Source organism: Apis mellifera, linkage group LG1 (genome assembly GCF_003254395.2).
Source record: "Apis mellifera strain DH4 linkage group LG1, Amel_HAv3.1, whole genome shotgun sequence".
In the NCBI taxonomy this organism is placed as follows: domain Eukaryota; kingdom Metazoa; phylum Arthropoda; class Insecta; order Hymenoptera; family Apidae; genus Apis; species Apis mellifera.
Window position 1 is genome coordinate 26,542,874 of NC_037638.1, and position 23,731 is coordinate 26,566,604.

Below are 23,731 nucleotides of genomic sequence, written 5' to 3' on the forward strand. Positions count from 1 at the left end.
GTTTCACTTGTCATCAGTTGATAAAGAGCATCAGGAAATATATATATGGATTCAAACATACGGTTAATGATAATTGAGTTTAAAAAAGACTCGGCTGATAATCCTTCATTATCAGATTTTTCCATTTTCCTATTTATCTACAATTATATCGTTATATCGTTATCATTATTTTCTTTCTTTCTCTCTGTCTTCCAAGAGGCGTACGATATCTTATACGATACATATATTGCCTACGAGTTTTCGTTTCCTTATTACACACGGATGGTATAGCGAGAGCATAAATTTCTGTTGTGCGTTCGAAATCGAATAACGTCGGGGCGAATCTCGTTTTTTCTCGGATCGATCCGATACGAGTATGCGTATATACGTGAATCTCTCTCTCTCTCTCTCTCTCTACGTTTTCGCTTTTGATAAAATGCGAAATCCACGAAAGGACAAACCGAGGAGCAGTTTCTTTCTCTTCGTTGATATGAAATTCTGCCCGAGGACGCGTCTGTGATATAATAAGATACAAGAGCATAATCGTATATCATATAAGTTGGTGAGCGCGAGTATTCCACCTCCTTTCCTCCTTCTTCCCTCCGCCATACAGGATAGGATCCCCGCCTCGCGGAATTGCGAAGCGGAATTTCGAGAAGGTGGAAATTTGCTTACCTGAATTGAAAATTGAAAATCTCGAATAGGGTATCGAAGGAAAGGATTTCTCCTGATAAATTTGAGAGAAGTAATCGGTCGGGTAGTAATCGAAGGGATAAAGGAAAGAAAGGAAAAAGAGAGGGGGAAGGGTCGTTGGCAGGAGAAATTCCCTTTGTTTGGACGCGGCAGCCAATGCGTTTAAGGGTTTTCACAAGTCGTGCACAGCTTTTTATCCTTTCCACACTTTTTTCTCATTCTCGTTCTCGTCGAGAATCGTTTAAACCCACGCAAGTGAATCCATCGTTGTCGGAGAACGTGAGCCTGTGTTCGTGTTATATCGGTGCCAGTTTCCAACTTTTCGAACGAGATTGGAGAGTTGTAGCCCGCGCAGAATTGGATAAATGATTTGATCAGTGCGTAAGAAAATAAACGGAGGAAAAAATTGATTTTAACTCTTTTTCTGTATACTGGTATTATAATAATATTGGAATTAATTTTAGTGTAATGAACTATTTGATACTGTTCATACAGATCTAGAAAGAACTATTTCCATTTTTGCTCTGTTGACAATCCTGATACTACACATTATTGTATTGTAATTTGAAGAGCTATAATTTGAATATTCGAAATCGTAAAAATTATTTTTCTGCGCATACATGATTTGGAAAAAATTGATTTTAATTCTTTCGTGATTATTAATGAGTTATTTGATATTGAATAAAGAAGTTGACAAGTCTGATATCACACGTTATACAGTATAATTTGAATACTCAAAATCGTAAGAATTATTTTTATTTATGAGTTTAGAATAATCATGTGATGTAATATTAATATAACTACAATATGATCTTATTCCAATTATTCAAATTACATACATTTATAAATTATCGTTACAAATCATAAACCTAGATATATTGATGAGAAACAAGAAATATTTTTGTATTATATCGATACAATTCTATTATGTGATTCTATTATATATTAGGTTACACTAACGCATCGAGATTTAGATCGTTGTTTTCGATTAGTATATGTGACAAATATCGCATAGGTAAAAGAAAACGCTAGTGAAATTAACTGCATTCCTTCCGCGAGACTTCTTTCCACTGATTGGAACGATAGATACATCTATAGCAACGGCTTGAGATTCGGAAAAATATCCGTGAAAAATATATACATATATATTCTCCGATGAAACTCTTTATAGACGCGATAAAATACGTTACATCGTTCGTGTTTAGTTGGCAGAAATTTTTTTTCGCGTTGCAGTCAATAACTCAGCGACTTAGAATAATTCAGGTCACCAATTTAAAACAAGGAGAAGGAAAAGAGAGCCGTTATCATTCGCGGCCGGTCTATCTTACGAATCAAGGAGAGAATTGTGAAATTTATGCGCCTCGTGGCACATGTAGAAAGGAAGGGAAGAAAGAAAGAAAAATTCGTCAGCCATTCTCACGCGATACGCAAATAAAAATAGAATACTTTTATCCTGAGCTTTAATTCGAAGAAACGCAATTAGAAATAATACCTTTCTAAAATGCAACGACGCAAAAAATTCTATCTCGTTCCGCTCGACTTCGTCACAGTGGACACGGGGAGAACCCGTGACAGGGCCGATCGGGGGGTTAAGACGAAAAGTAACCCCCTCCCCTGTCTCGTAAATTCCTTGCGATAGCATTTCCGTGACTTATTACCGCGGCAGGCGAGAAACGTCGGCGGTGGCGCTGCGACTAATGGCGGTTGGAAAAATAAGAGGAAAGCTAAGTAAGGGAACGGAAGGAAGGGTGGGTGGCCGCGATCGAGCCGTAATTTCGGACGACAACGAGAAGCGCCCTTCGTCATGCGAAAGTCCGAAACCGATCTTACCGCCATTAAACGCCCTTATATATATATATATATATAAAGATAGCGGGACGATGGTCGGCCAACCGCGCGTATCAATCACGATAATAGGACAATAAATATCGGAGCGACAGGGCGGCTAAGGTCAAAAGTGCAGCACCTCGCAATTTCTGCCCGAGTTGCCCAACTAACCACCGTCGCGCCCGCAATATGTAATCGCGGTTCCCTATCGCGGCCTAAGCCTCGCATTATGGCGCGCCCATTCCCATTTCTTCCCATATCGAGCGCGTCGTGCACCTCGACCACCCACCGTACTCTCGTCTCGGTTATCCGATAACGAGATCGGTGGTCACGGTTTACACGCCTCACTTTTATTACCTGCAATCTTTGAGAAATCGTATCCTCGAATCCCTTGATCTTTATGTATATATATATATATGTATACACATGATATTATCTCTTTCCTCCAATGCGCGAAACTAGTGGCGCGTGTAAAGTTCGTTTTTCCCCGCGTTATAAACTATAAAAGAAGGGGGAGGGAAGGGTCTGGGCTGACTATTAAAAGTTGCAAATTGGTGCAGACACACGCTGCGGGCCCGTGTACCGACCACTTCGCCTCTCCTCTCCGTTCTATCCTTAACTTGCTTACGTACCCCTTGCTCCTCGCACATAGTCACCCCCTTGCTTACTTATTCCTTATCCTTTCCCTGTTTCCGCGCCGCAGTATCCTCGCGTTACATTACTTGTTCATGTTCTTTCCTCGTTGCATCTGGTGCAACTCCCTGGAAAGGTGTAAGCGGCCAGGTATGCAAACTTTCGGATAACGAAACAACTCTCTCCCTCTCTCTCTCTCTCTCTCTCTCTGCTCGCCGTTGTATTATTTCTCGCATTTGTTGAAGGGAAAAGTTTCGAAACGAACCCTTCCCCGACTAGATCGGTGGAGGGGGAGGAGGGGTAACAGCTGGCCTGCAGTTCCACGATTATGAAACATCCTCCGCTCACCATCCTCGTATATATGCACACGATTTGATCCGATTATCGACTTATGTATAATTTTCGACAGAATCATCGGGATGAAATATTCATTCCACGGGATCGAACGATATAAATATTATATTCGCTCGTATACATCCCTCCCTCCCCCCTCTGTCCATTTATCTTTATGTCTTCCGTAATATTTACGAATGCGTGAAAATTGTTACGGTATGCGGTGGACGGATGTAGGATCCTATGTTTTTTTCCGCTCATTTGTTTTCGAAAATTTGTATCACGTGTCTTTGTCTTCGATTCAAGAGTGAATTCCCTCTTGTTTCTGTTTCTTGTCGTCTTTGACGAGGGAACAGGCCGAGATTTCGATCCTTCTCCGTTTGATCTCCAACGCCATCTCACTTCCCTCCGAATAAATCGTAACTCGTGAAGGGATTTTCAAAGGGATCGTTCCTTTTTTTCGAATTTCATTTATCAACAGATGAGTATCACAGTTTTCGAAGAAGGTAAATAAATTCTCTTCTCTTCGGCCATCATTCGGGCACGCCTTCTTTTTGAATCACTGTTCATTTGATTTTTGAAAACGGGAGGGAAAAAAACACTTATTAGCGTAACCTTTGAAATTCATCGCTATGAATCTCGAATAACCAGAGCGGTAAAAAGCAGCGAAATTTTTATAAATTTCGTCGAATCTCTTCTCGAATTTCGAATTTCTTTCTTCTTGGAAATACTATCGCGCAGATAGATACATCAACGTTCGATGGTTTAATCGAATACCGCAGCAATCTCTTGGAGGAGATATCCAGGAATCCTGGGATTTATAAATGAATTCCATTCCGGGGGACGCGCAAACGTAGCGTAAAAATGACAAACAACGGGCGATAAACCCGTCGCATTACACATCAATTATCGTGTTGGGCCCCCGAATGTTTCGATCATTGCCGTTTTCTTTCCAATTGAGCATCGCTGTATCGCGATTGTAACACGGGGCTAATAAAGCAAATGAAACGCGGATCGTTGCCCCGATTTCGTGTTCCAATAAAGGGCATTAACGGCATTTATTTTACCGGTTAGCTGCGGCTTTTCATTTCTCTTCCCAACGCATCCCCGTAAAGCATTTTCCAACACGCGCCGCATGCGATACGAGTCGGGAACAAAGCGTTCGTATCCATCCAAGTAAACGGTTTATCGGCCGGATAGTATTTTGCTTACGTGGGCAAATTATTCGTTGGTAATTCGGTTTAATCATCGCTTGATTACCGAATTCGGATAATTAATCCTCCTCTCTTCGAATAAATAATCGGGGGATCTAAATTTTTCTAATTTGCCGAGGATAATTTTCGAGAAGAAGCAAGAAGAGGGATAATGATGTGAGGTAATGCCAAGAAATATGAAAAGTAACGATTCGAGGGGGCGCCATTTGCGTGTATTAACCGAATTAACGCCGCGATACGCATCATTCGTCCGGGATGACACCATTTTTCCATTAAGTCTATCCACACTGTCTGCGGCGAGCGGCAAGGCGGAAAAGGCTTTATGATTATCCACCCTCGTCCGACCGTTATTCGAACTCTCCTCCAACGCTTAATATTCCTCCGCAGGATTAATTATCCGGCCGGAACTATCCCACAGTCATAAATTCTAAGCAACGTTTACGTGTATAAAACGTGCACGTTTTGTGAACTTTGGAATCTCGCTGATGAAATCTCTCGCCTTTCGAACTTGCGCAATGACGCATTCTTGTTAATAATTCGCTCGTGTAACCGCGATTCTCCCATCGGGGATTTACTTTACACTCGAGCGAATTGATACTCGGCGATCGAGTTAATACGAATATGAATCGAAATGTAGTAGGAGCAGGATTTATTTTATCTTCGAGTGAAAAGGAAGAGAGAGAGAGAGTAAGGGGAATAATGAAGGAAAAAGGAAAAAGGTTGATCGATCGAATTGTTGTCGACTCGATATAATTGTTTGTTTACGAATCTTATGGATCGTTTGTTTATTATGACAAGTTGTTTTGTTTTCGAAACTCTAATCCATATACATATATGTATATATGGAATATTAAGGGATTAGCCGGATTACAAAATGTATATTAACGACGAGTAATTAAAACAATGATAATAATAATTTCACGAATCGTATATACCTGTTTTCATGTTATATACATTCATCTTGTAATGATGTTACGTGTATTTCACGCTTCGCTCCTATCAACCTATTAATAATATCCTAATCGGTAATCCCTTCGTGTAAACACATTTCAGATACGCGTGTGCGCGTGTATTTCGTTATATTTATAAAATTGTAAGATATCTCGAGAATGACAAATGACGACGAAAGAGAAATCCGTTTCGTGGTTTCTTTTTTACCATCTTGCAAGCAAGTTTCTTCGAAATGACTTTTACTATCTATCGAATATCGACGACGTCGAAGGATGCATAAAGAATCTTAGTTTATGGCGGCCGTTAAGAGGCGAAGACACGTCCTATTTCGCCGTCTTTTTTCGCCATCGTATATTATTCCTACTGGATCACTGCCCTTCGACGAATCAAATGGCGAATGTTAACTACAGATAATCTATAAACGAAATTACCCGTCGTTCCGGCCAGAAGATCTAGAAATCTGTCGGCAGAGTGCTTTGTCAGCTTAAAACGCTTTAACCGGGCAGAGAGGTATAAATTCGATCGATTCTTTCTTTCGTTTCCTCAGAAATAACTTTACTGCCATCTTTTTACACCGGCTATTTCCATATGAAACGTTATATTTCGCGACCATCTCGAAAAATGTTAAATATTTCTGTGAAAGATGGTCCAGGTTCGAATTAAGAGTTTCGTTATACTTTTTTATGCTTATTTTCTTCCACTTATTATATGCATAATAACAAGTGACGATTTATTGTTTCAGGAGATGAAAGTTAATTGGGCCACGTCTCCGGGAAACCAACCAAAGCAAGACACCAGCAGTAAGTATGGCGTAACGTTGCGGTGTTACGTTTGTGAATGTCGGTGGTTATAATATGTTTTAACAGTGAGTCGTATGATTTTAAGATGTGATTATAATGTGAAATTATAATTGAACGGTTGGTGGGAAGCGTCGGATTGTTATAAACGATTCTATCAAAGGTACGATACGAATCTTTTTCTAAAAGATGTAAAATATTTCATTAGCCAATTGGCCAGCGGCCAATACAAAGACGGCCTTATAATTTTATCCTTCTTTGTTACGGTACCGCGATATTCAATTCATCGAGACTTTATTGAACGGACAATGTACTTACGTATTTCAATTTCACCGTTGTATTATTCAGCCTCGATATTACGTTACGATACATCGTTTTCTTTGAGCCACCGTTTAACGTAATAGTCGAGCGCGTCGAGCAAACTTGTGCGAATTATTTTCGTCGAGCAAAAATATTTTTTCCCTTTCGTCGTTTTCGAAACGGTCGTTTCAAAAACAGAGCCCGAATATTCCACGAATATTAAACGTGGATATAATTTTTTAAACTCTTACGTTTTTATTACGCGAATGAATAATCCTCGTGCATGGGAGGATAAGGAACAAAGAATCGAGAAATTAATTTGCATATTGCGGCTAATTATTCGCGATATAAATTACTCTTTTTATAGCCCCGCAAAGTTCAAAAGTTATTAAAGGACTCTAAACATCTTATCGTCGCTCTTGAATCCCCTCACCACCCTTTTTTTCTTCTTTTTAGATCGTACTTATTTCAACGTTAATTACAAATAATTAAATGGAATTAGATTTCCAGTGATTATATATATATATATATATCTTGGATTTCTTCCATTCGTTTCAAGAATCGTTTTTCCTTGAGAGAAAAAACTCAAGGATATCACGTTGACTCGAATAAACTAAATTCGAAATCATGTATATATATATAATCAAAATAGGTCGCAAAGCGTAATTATTCTCAGAAATATATCCGTCTCGATTTCCCCTGGAACAATGATTTAAAGGATGAGTTATCAGGTGGAATTCCAGAGAGCAGGTATCCGTATGAATCGGAGAAATTACGGCGTACGAACTCGAAGTAACAGTTTCACGTATTCGTGCTATAATTTCTGCGCATAAGAGCTGTCCGGTACAGGGATAGTTAGGCATTAAACGTACGTCACTTGGTAAGCTCTTTCGCTCTCCGTTTCCCTCCTACCTTCGGAGGGAAGCGTGGACCTGTACGTCGTAACTGCTTCCTTTCCGTGTATGGATCTTCGTTGCCTGTGCTTACGAAAAAAAGAAAAAAGAAAAGGAAAAGAGAAGGAAAAAGAAATTAATACGTATCTACGTTGCTCAGAATATCCAGATATCTTTCAACGCCGAATATACCGGTTCGAAGTTACCCTCTCGAGTAACTTTGCTTTATTCCTCCGTGTTTTATTACCGGTTCCACTTCCTCCTCCCGAGTTATTGAAAACTATTAAACGGCGGTGTAAAATATTCCTTTCGAGATGATAACCATTTACGCGAAAACTCCTTCGACTCCCCTCCTCTCTTTCGAATATTCGTTCGTTCGAAACGATTTGACGCCCCGTTTAATTCCCGCCTTTTGTGCGTGCGCGGAACAAGCGCGGAAAAATTTCATTATAGCGGCGAATGCTTTCAACGCTCGACACGGGAAACTTATTATAATTAAATATACGGCCGCGTTCCATTTGGCTAATTACAACCAGGTTGGCAAATATAGCCGTGGATGGTATTTATATTTATCGTTCCGGATGAATCGGCCCGACAAGATAATCGGTGATAATATATATCGGGAGCAAGGTCAACGGATTTTAATTCAAAGCAAGGGAAATATTATAATTGTCGTGCGAATTTAAAAAGTCTCGCGTGATGCAACAACGTGATAAATGACGAGGGAAAATTTTTATTACAGGCCGATTTAATTTAATTAAATTTGCCCCCTCCTCGATCTATAATCCTCTGAGAAAATAAAAGAAAAGAAAATTTTAACAGATATCTAATTCGAAACTTCTCAAAATTTGTCCGATCCCTTACTTGAAACTTGAAATTATAACTTTCTCCTGAGAAGCTCTTCGTGTTTCTTATATTTATTTACATGATCTTATAGAAACACATACATATAAAACCTACTTTTCTATAAATCAAATTCACCGAAATATTGGATACATCAACGGCCGATGATCGCATAAATAACGGCAGGAAGAAGTTTCGCTTATCTGGGAGTAAAGGATAACACAACAACACGTGTGTGCCCCTTTCCTTTATTATACACGTACACGGAAAGGTGAGGGAGGGGAGGGGGTGCGTGCGCTCGCGTTTGAAATTCAGCGAGGGGTGGCGGCAATATTTAACTCAGTCTGAAATTCCTCTTTTTATAGACTTGTAAAACCGTGACAGGCACATGGGACCCCGATGTGCCCCCACCCCTCGCCCACCCCTCGCCTCCATACCGTCCTCTCTCTTCTCCATCCCCTCGTTACCCCCAACTGGAGCGGTTAGACACTCGTCCCTCCCTCCTCTATCTCTCCCTCTCTTCCTCACTCCCTTTCGAAGCCGCGCCACACGAACGAATGCAAAACGCACCTCCCCTTCACCTTCCTCCTCCTCCTCTCCCTTTCTCCTTCCTTCGTGTAAATACGGTCGTTGAATGTAGGTGAGCACAGTTTTTCTCCCAACCAAACTACTCTCCACGGAGGGGGGCAGAGTCGTCTGCGTTACCGCGACCACGATCGAGAAAATGCCAAGGCTTCTTTTCTTTACTTCCCCTCCCCACAGGGGAGGAAAATGGCACGGAAGTCTGGGAGTACACCTGCGGCATCCTGCGGCTCTCCATCCGAAACGAGCCTACGAAATCTAGTGGCAACACTAGACTTTACTCTTTTTAACTTTGCAAGTCGATACACCGTAGGATCTTTCCTTCTGCATTCCGTTAGAGAAAGTATACGTAGTAGAAGATCCATGTAATTTGTATAAACTAACAATACGAAATTACATTTATTTAAACCATCCTCCGAATTTTATTTTACGTCGATGGATGAGAGAAACTGTTGAAAAATAGACGCGTTAACCGATCGCATTTCTTCCTCGATACTCCGAATGGAAATATCCATGGAATATGAAAAGACGCGTAGAAAAGTGAAATTCGATGAGACGGTGGTGCTGCTCGACACAATTTCGGTGGATCGTTTCGAAAATGGTATCGTACCGCGGACAATTAGGAAGATTTTCTAGGAGGAAATCGAAGGGAGACGTTAACCAGCGAATTACCGGTGTAACGGTGTATATAGGGAAACGTATATAACGGGTTCCAAGCTTCTTAGCTCGGATGACGACTTCGAAACGGTGGCCGTTTACGAGCGCTCGTAATGTATGCTTGGGGAATTTTCCCGCCTCGGCCGCGAATATTATCCAAAGACAATGGGCGCGGGTATAATACGCCGCGGGAACGTAATGAGAGGAGATTTCGACAGTTACATCTACGGGAGAAAAGCTTTCGGACTTTTACGGTTTTAAATCTTCTTCGTAATACGCGTCATAAAGGGATAAAAATTTTATGGCGCCTTGTAACGCGTGTAATCGGGATTTACGCCACGAGCACGACGGGATATGTGTATACGTGTGTATACCGCGCGGATCGCCGGTAAGATCCGTAAAAAAATATCAGCAACTATCTAGCAACGTCCAGCTGCCCAGATTTCGTTTCAATGGGTTAGCTAAGAATAATTTATCGCGGCAAAGCATATCGAATAAATCGCGGTTAAGTAGAAGAATTATATTAGATCGTGTTGTGTCAAATAGCCGTTTTTTGTTTGGTCGAAAGAATGTATACATTTCCGAAATTAGAATCCTTATTCAAGATATACGAGCCATTTGGATTTAATGATCTTTCGTTTCGAAGATATTCTTCGAAATTAGCAGAGATTACAGATATTTCTCGGGTATTTCATTTTTTAAAAACGATTGTAAATGTCGAAACGAATGATAAAATCGGTTAAAATGTATGGCGGGTATAATAGATGGGTTAAGATTTCATATTTCAATTCGGTTAATTTTTGTAGAATGGTTTTGTAATGCGTTGAGATGCAGAAAAATTGATTAATTAATTTTAATCAATTTCTTGGCTGTTGTTAAGGTATCTCTTTGTTTCAGAAAGGAATAATGAATCATTACAGTTAATATATTTCTTCAGAGCGTAACAATTTGGTATTTACTTAAGATTTCATTGGCATCCAACCATTGTCAAGAATAGACTTTTGATCTTTCTTTCCCAATTTTTTTTCAATTTATCCATCGTACCCAAATGTCTGAAAAACTGTCATTCGAGATACTCTGTTTCCACTTTGCCTTTCAATTTATCTTTGTTTCGATTTATCCTCGGGGCTTTTCAAGATTCTCCAGAATCTTGAATTTTTGAAAATCTTCTTCGAAAGCTAACGCAATATTTCTTAAACTCGTAGGTTTCAAATTTGTTCGCTTCTCAATTGAACCAATAACAAAGGAAATATAAAAGGACAAAAGTATATAAATTAAGTTATAATTGTACCAATTTCACATACGATCTTAGTATTATTTCAGAAACGTAGTTAAAATAACTTTATTCCAAATTTTACCGCAAAATTAACTATACTTTCAAAAAAAAAATCATTCTTACAATTTCTTCGTTACGATTTCACCCTTATACGGTAAAACAGGAACGAATCATTGCTATCATTATTATTCCAAGAGATGGAAACTCGAGGTGATCGACGAAGAGAAGGAATTCTCGCTCGTTTTTCCATTTTCTCTTGCACGATCACGCGTGATCGAAGAACGGGGAGAGGGAAGTGGATCGAAAGGGATGGAAAGGGGTGGAGGGGAGAAGAAAGCGGATTGGAAGATCGCGGTGCACGGAGCCGGATTGAGCTTGGCTGCTAGACTACAACGTAATCGCGCATCGTTTTTCCTGCATTATGAATCGCGGCAGGGGATAATCGTGGCAGTATTTACGAAGCTTTTCGGCACAAAGGGGTTACACCGCGTGTCCCACTCCCGTATTCCGTTTATCTCTCGCAAAACGTTTAGACCATGAGCCGCACGCCTTTGCTGTTTATACGCATTACTGGAGCTGTTATCGTTATTAACAAAACACAACCTGTCTTCCCTCGCGTCTCTCGTTTTCACGTCACGCGCAAACCCTCGCCCACCGTCTCATCCTCCTCTGCTCGCGTCCAACCATCATCGTGTTTCAACATACACAGGGTGTCCCTCTTCCCCGATTAAACTGTAAATAATTATAAAAATAACTAAATCTAAAGTCTCTTCTCTCGTACTTTATCAAGAGAAGAAAGACTTTCGAATAACACTTACTTATATGGTTCCAATTGGAGAAAATTTAATATCAAATATAAAGTTTGAAGAATCGAAAGGATTATAATAAATAGATTCGTTGAAGAGAAAGATGAAATTCCAAGAGTCAATAAATGGAGTTTCTTTGCAAGAATGTTTTCTTGTTTACTCGTAGAAACACGACTTCGTGTTCGATTCGTTCGGGACACCCCGTGTGCACACGCACATCTTGCCGGCCGAGAGGTTTCTCTGACCACCACGCGCCTCTTTCCATCCCCTCCCGACAAAAGCCATCTCCTCATCCCTGGGCGCGGTGCTTAAATTTAATGACTCGCGAAAGAGCAGGAAATTTCGCGACTCGTGTTTCTTTATTAATGTATACACGCGTATACGTGGGAATAATGTAAAGGTTTGCGCTCTGAAGCGAGCTGTCCACGCGCTTCCCGCCCCTTCATCGCGAGCATAAATATTTTTCGCTAATTCGCGTCATTAGTTTTCTCGCGCCCGTGTAATTTTTACGCTTTTCTACTCCTCCCCTTCCTTTCTTCCCCTCCAAGCTTACTTTTCACAATTGTCGCGGTTACTCGTTTCCACACGTTCGCAACATTTGACCCGTTGATTCAAAGTTATGCGAATCCACAGAGAATGTCGGTCACGGTTTGGATGAACGTTCGTCGTCGAACGATTTTGGCGGTCAACGACGATTAATATTTTACTTTTGACGATATTTCTAAGGATATCTTTCCAATATTCTGATATTATTAATATTTTTCAAGGAAATATATCTTGAAAGAAAATTAGCGAGCGTTCGTGGTCCGATCGTCCATCTCTCGTACGATATTATGAGTTAACAATAGGTGAAGGTTCATAAACGATTCTTCGAAGAGAAATCGTGGACGGGATAATCGATAATTAACTATTACTAATTAATCACGGGAGGGGGGATTAATTTTTGAAACGGACGGAACAATTTGTGATAATAATTTCGTTTCCAATTTCGAGGATGAGAAGAGTGGTCGATACACGTCGTGGGTGTAAATAACAACGAGGAAACAATGGAGACTCGATTAGTAAAAGTTATGGATGGGTCTGAGCTCTACGCAAAACGACTAATGTTAATTAAACGTTGTACAGGTAGATGCGTGTAAACGGTCGGATTATTTCTTGACGAAATAATCGAGAAGGGGAAAATGAAAATCCGGTATCGCGGCGAATATACCGATACCATAAATATCCCGTGACGAAGTTTTCACTTGCTTTCCAATTTTCTCCCAACACAATTCGAAAGCTATCAGGCCAATGGATTGACCCATACATACGTACATACGCACTCGTGCATACTCCAACGTGCACTCCAAAACCTGCACTCGTTGGAAATTCCTAAAATATCCTCTTCCAGATGTATTATAACGCGTCTTACTTCTCTTTTCTCGAGACGATGAAAGATATTAGGGTGTCTCATAAGTTTCTTTCTTCTTTTTTTTTTCTTTCGTACGAAATGAAATTACACGATATTTGTCGTTTAAGGTTGATTTATTGCGTTAATATATAAACCGTTCTGCTCTATCACCTTCTTTCAGGAAGCTCTCTTGTTATTCCCTTTTTTCAAAGTTGAGGTTTATTTGCAAAATATTCGTCGAAGTGCGTTTCTATTTCATTTACTCGGATTGAAATCGAATCGTTTGTCATGAAGAGAATTTTTTAATTAACAGGAATAAATAATAGTTGGATGCAACAAGAGTTTCAAGTTAAAATTTCCACCTCTAAATCTCTTAAATCAATTGCGGATGGTCGTAATAGTAACACCATTCCCGTAAACAATAAAAAAAACTCGTCTGCTTCAGTATCATTTGCTTTATCATCTTTTTTCTAAAACATAACGTGCAACCGCAAATACTTTCTTTGGATATCCATATCGAACGGCGTGGAGAAAAAGTTTTAAACGAGCTCTGGGGACTGAAACCTATATAGAAACACCCTAATTCACACGTAAGAATTTATACGTAAGAAATTCGAATTCGAACCCAGATTAATAAAACGTAACACGCAACCGCAAATACTTCCTTTGGCTATCCACATTGAACGGCGAGAAAAAGTTTTAAAACAGCTCTGGAGACGATTGAAACCCATATAGGGACATCCTGATACAATTTAGATACAAATTAGAATTCGGGCCCAGATTAATAAAACGTAACACGCAACCGCAGATACTTTCTTTAGCTATGAATGGCATGGAGAAAAAGTTTTAAAAGAGATTTGGAGACGACTAAAATTTATATAGGAACATTCTGATACAATTTACAAATTAGAATTTGGGCTCAGATTAATAAAACGTAACCCCAAATACTTTTTTTGGCTATCCATATCGAACAACGTGGAGAAAAAGTTTTAAAAGAGCCTTGGGAACGATTGAAGACAATATAGAAGGACACACTAATATAATTTAAATTAAAATTAGAATTAAATTAGAATTAAAATTAGAATTCGGGCCCAGATTAATAAAACGTAACACACAACTACAAATACTTTTTTTAGCTATCTACATCGAACGGCGTGGAGAAAAAGTTTTAAAAGAGCTCTGGGAACGACTGAAACTTATATAGAAACACCCTGATACAATTTACAAATTAGAATTCGGGCCCAAATTAATAACACGCAACCGCAGATACTTTCTTTGATTATCGAACGCGTGGAGAAAAAGTTTTAAAAGAGTTCTGGGGATGACTGAAACCTATATAGAGACACACTGATACAATTAAAATTAAAATTAGAATTCGGGCCCAGATTAATAAAACATAACACACAACTACAAATACTTCTTTTAACTATCCACATCGAACGGCGTGGAGAAAAAGTTTTAAAAGAGCTCTGGGGACGACTGAAACTTATATAGAAACACCCTAATACAATTTACAAATTAGAATTCCGGCCCAAATTAATAACGCAACCGCAGATACTTTCTTTGATTATCGAACGCGTGGAGAAAAAGTTTTAAAAGAATTCTGAGGACAACCGAAACCTACATAGATCCACACGTAAGAAACTCGAATTCGTGCCCAGATTGATCGAGAAGCCTCGCAGAGGGGTGCAGAGGTGCGTAACGTTTCGCGGAACAACAACCCTTCCTTCCCACCCTTCCACTCCCTCCCCCGTGGATTCGAGCGTGGACAGACACGATCGGCTCGATGGACCGAGAGAATAGGATCGGGCGGCGCGTACAAGCGCTGCCGCGCTGTGCATCGTGGATTCCCTTTGTCCTCGAGGTTGTAGCGAAACCGAGGTTGGCGCGCGCGTCCCACCAGGACGCTCGAGGACACGTCGCCCACGACCCCTCTCTCTCCGTTGCGATCGGGTATCGGGCATCGGAGGCATCGTACGGTGTTACGGCAGCCGCGCAGGCGAAAGCACTGCGGATGGCATTTGCGGATAGTTGGGGCCGACGAGGGTTGACGAGGGAATCGGTAAACCTCGACGCGCCTCGCCTCCCCCCCCCTTCCCTCCTCCCATCGTACCGTGGGGAGCCAGCAGCTCAACGACCACTCCTCCCCCTCCTCCACCTCCTCCTCCTCCTCCCTCTCCCCAGGCTTATGTCACTTACCTACATCGACATCGACGCTCGATTTTGTCCCGCGATTTTCGAGCTCGAGATTACGCGCGCCGCAATTTATCGCTCGAATTTGTTAGTCGAATCGGAGAGGGGGGGGGGGGAGGCGTGCTGACCCGGCACACACGTATACACTCACGCGCGCATAGAAGCATACACGCATACGCGCGCACATCCCCCCGATCGAGGCAAATAGAAAATTTCGTTTCGTTCGGTCGTTATACACCCGCCCCACTTTCCAAAAATGTTGCCGGCTCGTCGCGCGCGTTTTCGCGGTCCGCACAGATTGGACTGTGATTTTTCCCTCCCCCCCTCCCCCTTCGTCCTCCCCTCCCCCTCCCCCACCCAAATCGAAACGAAGCGCGACTAACGCGAGATTGGATAGAGGAGTAGGAGGGGAGGGAGGGGGAAAAAGCGCCGGGGCAAATATTGTTTTTTAATATTGTGTCCAAGTGTCAGCCGACTTTCGGCCCGGAGATATGAATAACGGATTCGTAGCGGCGATACGACGACGAAAGGCCAGTATTTTATCCGGAAGGAGCCGGAAGGATGAAAAAGGATCTGTTCTCTGTTAACCGTTCTTCGGTTCTCTTCGGTTCGGTGCACACGATTCGACACATTCGATTGTTTCGATTCGATATATACGAAGATGAGGTCGAATCGAGATAACGATGATTCGATTCCTCCTCCTCCCTCCATTTTCTCATTTTCTCACGCGAGAAGTTTGAGCATCGCTAGCAGTGTTTAATCATCGTTTAACGCGCTTGGAAAAAGAAGTTAAAAGAAGAAAAGATAAAAATTAAAAGAATCGTCGCATGTACGATTCCGCGAGAGCGAGGAGCGCATTAGTATATTGCTCGTGTAATGTATTATATATACGCGTGATTACGCGTGCGAGTACGCGCCTGTGGGAGATATTAGGGAAACGAAGCGTTGGAGGGGAAAGAGGGTGATGATCACGAGTAAGCACGAAACGGTGGGCAAGTGGGGATTATTACATTCGCCCATCAGGTTACGCGGATCTGAACAATCAGATCCCTGGTGCAATTTTTATCTCGAACTCGCGCCCGACAAAGAAAATCCGGGCGCGAAGAGGAGGCGAGGGTGGAGGGGAAATTCGTTATTTCCACCGAGCCGGTGGACGCTTTAAGGATTATTTTCACGTGCGGCCATCGGTGTTTCGTTGATGGAAGGATACACGCTTTAATCAAGTTAATGCAGCCCAACCTCTGTGCGCGGCCGCCGACCGAACTTTGCCCCCCCCGCTTGTCTCGGCTTGGTCCGCGCGCCACGCGCACCCGTGCCTTCGTGTCCGTGCGGACGGGGAAGGCAGGCAGGGCGACTTTTATGGAACGTTACACACTTTCGAAACGTGTGGGAACGCGTGCCGATCCGGAAGTGTTCTCGCGAGCCGAGTTCTTACGATCACGTTTCTCCCAGATTGGCTCCGGGAAAAATGGCTACGGGTCAATTTGGGAAACCGCTTTTTCGATACGTACCTCCTCCCCCCCTCTCACGGAAAACAGAAGTATTTTCCACGATTATTCGGTTATCGGAGCGGCCGTGCCGATTTTTCTACGAACGTTCGTAATTCACTTTTCGATGACAACAAAAAATTCCTGACGTGGCTAAATCTTATTGAATAAAAATTAATCGAGGAAATTTCGATCGATTATCTCCTTCGATATTTTCGCTTCAGAATGATATTTCCAAAGAAACTTGATTTAGCAATGAAATAAAACGATTGAATAATAATAAAAAGATTCGTTTAACATATATCTCTAATACGTTTGCAACAGTTCTCTGCAATTTCATATCTCGAGAAACGATTCGACTCGATCCATCCATCCCCTCTCCCGGATTGAAAAATTATCCTGATTTTCGTAGTTAACGAAGGGCGAAAGAAACGAATTCTCCCTCGTGCTCGGGTTAAAAAACGCGGAAGAATTGGGAAGAGGAAGATGAACGCGGCCGGTGACCGAACATCACTACGTTAAGAGTCCCTCCGGAGGGAAGGCAGGGGTTGTTGTTGCCGCGCCGCGAGCAGCGGGCATCGCTGGTGGGATAAGAGGCGAGGTATCGAACAGTGAGAATCACTGCGCGATCCCATGTGCGCGATAACTCAGGTGAACAGCGGTGAATAAGCCGACCTCTCTTTGCGAGGAGCATACCGCCATTTATGCGACAACACCGGCATCGGTTCCAACTCTTTCCTCCCTCCCCCTCTTCCACACACTTGAATATGTGTGTCCGTTCTGCATGGACGCCGATTTAACATCGTATCGTTTTACTGCGCTCGTTAAACGCGCGGGGAAGCCGCGATATTTCTGATTCCACGCGAATGTCTCTGTCCGAACTATTTCTCCCGTGGAGTTTCTCCTGTTTCTGTCCGCATCCGAACAAATATACCTATTTTTTATTTTTATTCCTTCTTCTTTTTTTTTTTTGCACAGAGGATTTTTTCCACGCTTCCCCCTCCTTCGTTTTCGCCTCTCCTCGACGATGGATCGCGGCGAGGTTCGATCGAGTGCCTTTCTTTTTCTTTTCTTTTTCTTTTCTTCGTGTTCTTCGTTTCGTCGAGCGACGTATTTTTCATCCATCAAAAAGTTATCCGACCGCGATGAAAAAGACGCGATTAAATTATAATATCATCGGGGAGAGGGAGAGAAACCGATAGATCGAAATTGCTATGATCGAGATGATGTAATAATTAAATATCAATCGGTTGATGCACTCGAGAAGAAGGGTTTTCCTTCTTTCTTTCACGCGTGTATAAATACAGATCCGCTCAAGCATCACAAACAAATCACAGCACGTTTAATCGAGATTCTTTGATTCTTCGATTTTTCAGAAGTTTGAAAATCGGGCAATTTTTTCTTTTTCGACGAAGAACGGCGAAGCACGATCAACGGGGGGATGAAATATCGCGTTAACGAAGGAACGAACCACGCCACCGTATATCTGCCCGGCCGGATAGCGGTAATTTAAAAGAATGCAATGAAATTCACCTTGGGGGAATCGCCTTATCCTTGGGAGGGAAGGAAATTATTTTGTCGCATATGACAACGTGGCCGAGGGGGAGGAAGGAAAATAAAGAGGTTGCCAGGGTTGATATGAAAAACGGAGTTTATGGCGGTTGTAAAGATTACAACACCCGTTGTACATCTGCCGAGTTTTTATCCTCTTTCCTTTTTTCGCCTTTCTCCGCTCTTTTCATCCTTTATTTTTATTTTAATCGCTGTCTTCTCGAAGCGATTTCTGCGCGACTTTTGCGCGGGAACGTATAAAGTGAAAATTAATTTTTTAATACAAAGATTGATAGAAAGCTTTACCTCTCGTATCCCACATTGGCGGTGCTTGTTCTTTTTTTTTTTCCCATCAGATTTGATTCTCGAAACTCATCGACCAGCTTTGTCGTCCAACTCGATCCAAACGAACAAGGGGGGAAAAAAGAAAAATAATAATCGACTCACTCTGTGCACTGGCTGTCGTAAGTTGACAAAGTGCAAGTGCGGGGATATATATATATGTATATTTGGTTAGAGAGATACGCGCGATTTCATTATTCTTTATTCGATTGCTTTGATCAGCTGCCCGGTGACATAGGATGAAACGTCGGTTCGGGCACGGCCGGTTTACGATAGAATTCGCGGACAGGTATCCACGGGTTAAATAAAAACCGCATAGGTGTTTTAAATAAACTGCCGCCAGCCATGCCATAAGCTACTCTCCACGTGGCTACTCTCCACCATTTTCCAATGCGTGCCTGTGGATTAACGGAACACGACCGCTTTACGGATAGGGAGGTGATGGAAAAAATTGAACAGAAATTTGCATCGAACCCGGATCAACCCGGGTAAATATGCAAATTTCCTTCCAAGCGTTTTTTCCCCTCCCTTTCCCCCCTTTTCTTTCTCTTTCTTTCTCTTTCCTCTCTTGAAAGGAGGACAGAGAGATCGTTTCTAGGAGAAATGATATCTTCGGGACAATGGATGACAAAACAGCCAGGAAATAACGGGGGACGAATTCGAAGTTGAAATTTTACGAACGAATTAATCATTGGTCGCTACACAGGTCGTTATTATATAACGACCTGGATAGACTTTTACTTTAAAATTCTGTCACTCGATAAAAATCGAGACGTATCTGTATTCTTTCCCCCCTCCTCCCCTCTGCGATTTATTATCTTTTATTACGGCGTATTCGCGATATATCGATCGTATTTTTCTTCCTTTTATTTTTCGGAGGGAGGGAAGGGATCCATTTGCGGTAACGCTGTACATTCCCGATGCATTGTAATGAAGCTAATTCAATTTATTCAATTGGGATTAAAATTCTCGCTGTGCAAATAAATTACAACCATTCGCGTGGTTCCGGTTTTTTCTTTTTCTTATCGATCTCTTAGCACAGGTATTCGAGGAAATTTTTCAATTTTTGAATTTTTCCACCAAGCTTTGTATCTCTTTGTATTTCCCATCCCTTCCTTCCTTTTTGCATCGTGGCTGAGGGGAAGGATCAAGCCAAAATTGACGCGACCATTAGCGATAAGAGAGTTGGTGAAAAAAGAAGATTCGAAACAACAATTCGTTGGGATATTATATTAAAAACCATCGAATGGAAACTGTTCTTTTCTTCTTTTTACAAATACGATTTACGACGAAGGATTTCACAATCAATCTCTCAATCAGTATACCAGTATCTCTCTTTAGAATATGCAGGTAAGATTTCGTTCGAACACGATGCGCATTTAATTAGATTGTCTTAAGCCACCGACAAAGGCACCTGCCACCTACCAGGACTTAACAGTCCGCTCCGCTCACTGCAACTGTTAACATAATTCTTGGCTTATCGTAACTGCTGATCTACCAGTTACACGATACCGCATCGATGCGCCAGTAATTGTTGGCGGAATAAAGGTGGGTGAGTTACAGGTGGAGCAACGTAACCTGGCCTGGCCGAGCTGTCGCTCGTTTCGCGGTAATTATACGCTAATGAGGCCGTTTCATCCCCCAAAAAGTGGACGCCGATGGAAAATAAAGAAAGAAACAGGTTGTTACGGAGGAGCGACCGATTATATTCCTTCTGCTGGAAAATATAACTTTCAATAATATGAAACAAAACAGAAATAACCAAAAAATTAAATCAAAAAGCTTATAAAAATTTACATTATAATATAATAAAAATATGAAGATTAATAGGATTGTAATAAATAACAATTTGATAAATTTTAATCTAAAAGGTAAATAGTTTAATCCAAACATTAATTTTGTAAATTAAAATCGATATTATAATTTTAATAATTATAACGATCTTTATAGAATATAAAAATATGTAAGGCCATTTAAAAAACCATTGGTTTAAAAGATACTTAAATAAATATCAAATTTGTCGCTTTGTTTTATCGAGAAAAAAAAAGAAAAAGAAACATCTTGAAACGCGTAAATAATGGCATCATATAATTTTTAACGCATCCAATCTGTGCATATCCTATGTAAAAATGTATAAACCATTTATGGTAAAAAGCCATTGGTTTGAAAAATATTTAAATAAATATTAAATTTGTTAAAACGCGTAACGAAAAAATTTGATTCAACGTCCAATCATCCTTCGTTGTACTTGTATTTTATTTAAAACTTTACCCTCTCTCTCTCTCTCTCTCTCTAATACGCTTCTCAAATGTTTTAAGACCTTCCCTCATTTTCGAGCTGGGAAAAAAATAATAAATAAAGTTAAATTAAATTAATCGAAAATTGAATTTAGAAAAAAATTGAAACATCGATCGTGGTCACGAGTTTTTCTCTTCTCACAATTACTTTCTCTTCTGCCAAAGATAACGCAATAATGATCCGTTTGATGTACGTTAAACACGAAACGAAATTGGAATGCGCTCGCATCTGAAACATCGGCCGGACGATTAACCCTCCCTCCCCTCTCCGTATAAATTCTAATAGAGATGATTACATCCTACAAGCCTAGAATTTTATACTATAAACAGGAGCGGCTCGTGTGTTCGAATCTGCATACAAATTGGACTCACTTTCACCGGCCGTGTATTCCGAGTATTCGGAGAAATTTTATGCGCCGCAATTAAGTGATTTCGCTTCGTTAGAAGAAGGCCGGTTGTATCGCGACAATCGATATCGAACCTCGCGCGGGGAAACTTGATCGATTTAATCGATTCGTATCTCCGAGAGATCGATCGTTTCGGATGAAATGGTGGGAATGGAAATTGAGAGCTGGAAGACAAAACTAGAATTAGCCCCGTGTCGAGGAAAGGAATTTCCGAAGAGGGAAGATTTCCATTGATCGAATTATACTTCGATTCGATGATCGATCAATGGAAATATTTTGCCATATATACTTTGTCAATGTTATTCCACGAATAAAATATAAATCCTGTATAAATTTCGCGATTTCTATAGCGATTGATAAAAATCTCTTTCTCTCTCTTTTTTTATAACAAATGATCCTTTAATCTATTTGCACTATTTATTTCAACGCAGTTCGATCTGGATTAAATAAAAAAAAAAGAAGAAAAAATATCATGCGTATGAATATTTAGAAATATCGATTTTTGTTGATATAGTTCGTACAGGGGGGAGAAAAGAGCGTTCGCTTTTAGAGGGCGAAATTTCGTGCAAAAATTTTGGCAACAAAAATGTTGTACCTTTCAATCCGTATATATATATATATACATATCTTTTTTTGCTAGATGTAAAAAAAAAAAAAGAAAAAAAGGGAAAGATAGAAATCGATCGGTCTTTTGATCACGGACAATTAAACCGTGTAGCAAATGTACGCCTCTATTACACTAGAAAAATTTAGAAGGGATAAATATAAAATTTTCTCTGCCGCAAGAGACATTTTCTTCACAAAAATACCTTATACGCGTGTGCAGTTAACCAGTAAGGAAGGAGGAAGGCGGAAGCGTCTTATTCTTCATTCTCTATAAATTCTCGCTCTAGAAATGAGAAGATTGGGGGGGGGAGGCAACAAAAAGTTTAGCCGTTCGTTCATATACAGTGTATGAAATTTCCTTCGCGCGGTAATAAAATATCTTCTTTATTTGGAAGAGGAACGAATAGGGGGAGGGAATATGTTTGGACGCTCGCTCGCGCGAGATCGTTATCTCAATAATCTAAACCCTCGAACTTTTCAACTAGTTCTTAACAACTAGTTTTTAGTTTCGATTTCTTTTCTTTTTTCTTTGTACACACCTGTGCTCTCTCCTCCCCCCGAAAAGATTTTCGCGCAGAGACGGGGACGCATATTTCTCTTGTCCATGTACGATCATATACATAGGAGGAGATAAAAATATCGAGAAAGATTAAGAAAGTTGGTAACCTTGCGAAGTCTGATATTTCCTATCGTTTATAAAGTTTCATGAGGAGGAGGTGGGAAGCGATAAAGAGTTCCGATATCGTTAACTCGGCTTTTGAAGGGCGCGTGCATCTCTCCCAGGAGGGAGAGGTTGCAAAATTAGCCCGCATCGGGATGCACGGTCGCTTTTCCGCGTTGAAAACTGTTCGATGTACGCGTCATTCGAGTTGGAAACAAAACTTCTTGATTGCTGGATAAAAATTCTTTTTGCTAGAATTTGTTTAAAAGTGAAGGTTTACTAAAATTGATATCGACGGTTTACACGCATAGATGGAGATTGATTAAATAATTGATTAAATAATTCCGCTTTGGCTCGGAAGAGTTTGATTGGAATGATCAAGTTCAAAGTTGAAAAGGACGTGGCCTAACGATGGAATTTTTAATATAATTTTAATTCAACTTTTATAACTCTTTAAAAATTCCATCCGACTATGGAGTATCTTACATCTATTAAACTTACCGATTAATTTGAGTTTTCTAAAGATACGAAGAAAACGGAATTCAACTCGAATATCATCCGAAATTTCCTTTCTTCTTGTTAAGGGATTAAATGTTAAACGAATTTTTTAGCAGAAATTTTTTTTAATCACGCTCCAGCGATAATTTAATTTAAAAAATATATATATATATATACTTCACCTTTCGATACAATTTTACATAAGACATATCTTAATATTTCAAATTATTTAACCGATGGAAATGAATTTATACCAATTGCTTTCGCGCGTGTATATATGTGTGTTTATATATTTGCACAACTTTTATTTTACCTTTATTTTCAATTGTAATGAAATGCGTAGAATTGTGTAAAACGGCCCTTGCATAAAAATGTAAATATACGAAGGTAAATAGATAAACCTTTGTATTGGGACAACGGTCCAATGCAAAACGACAGCCCGATAACGCAAAACGATTTGACAACTCGACAACGCGAAACTCTCACTCTCGGTTCCATATAACGACCACTCCATT

General features: G+C 40.6%; 1 protein-coding gene across 6 annotated transcripts in view; it reads left to right on the top strand.

Moving 5' to 3' along the window:
* The window catches only part of LOC551623 (nucleolysin TIAR), a 465,359-nt gene that overhangs the window by 192,978 nt on the left and 248,650 nt on the right, over window positions 1–23,731 (top strand). For all 6 annotated transcript variants that reach the window (XR_003306248.1, XR_003306246.1, XR_003306247.1 and 3 more), the window contains exon 3: window positions 6,373–6,430. Coding sequence is in view for 3 of the 6 variants with exons in the window: in XM_026445773.1 (XP_026301558.1) it covers window positions 6,373–6,430 (58 nt within the window). In the remaining 3 variants the exon portion in view is untranslated. The remainder of the gene's footprint in view (window positions 1–6,372; window positions 6,431–23,731) is intronic.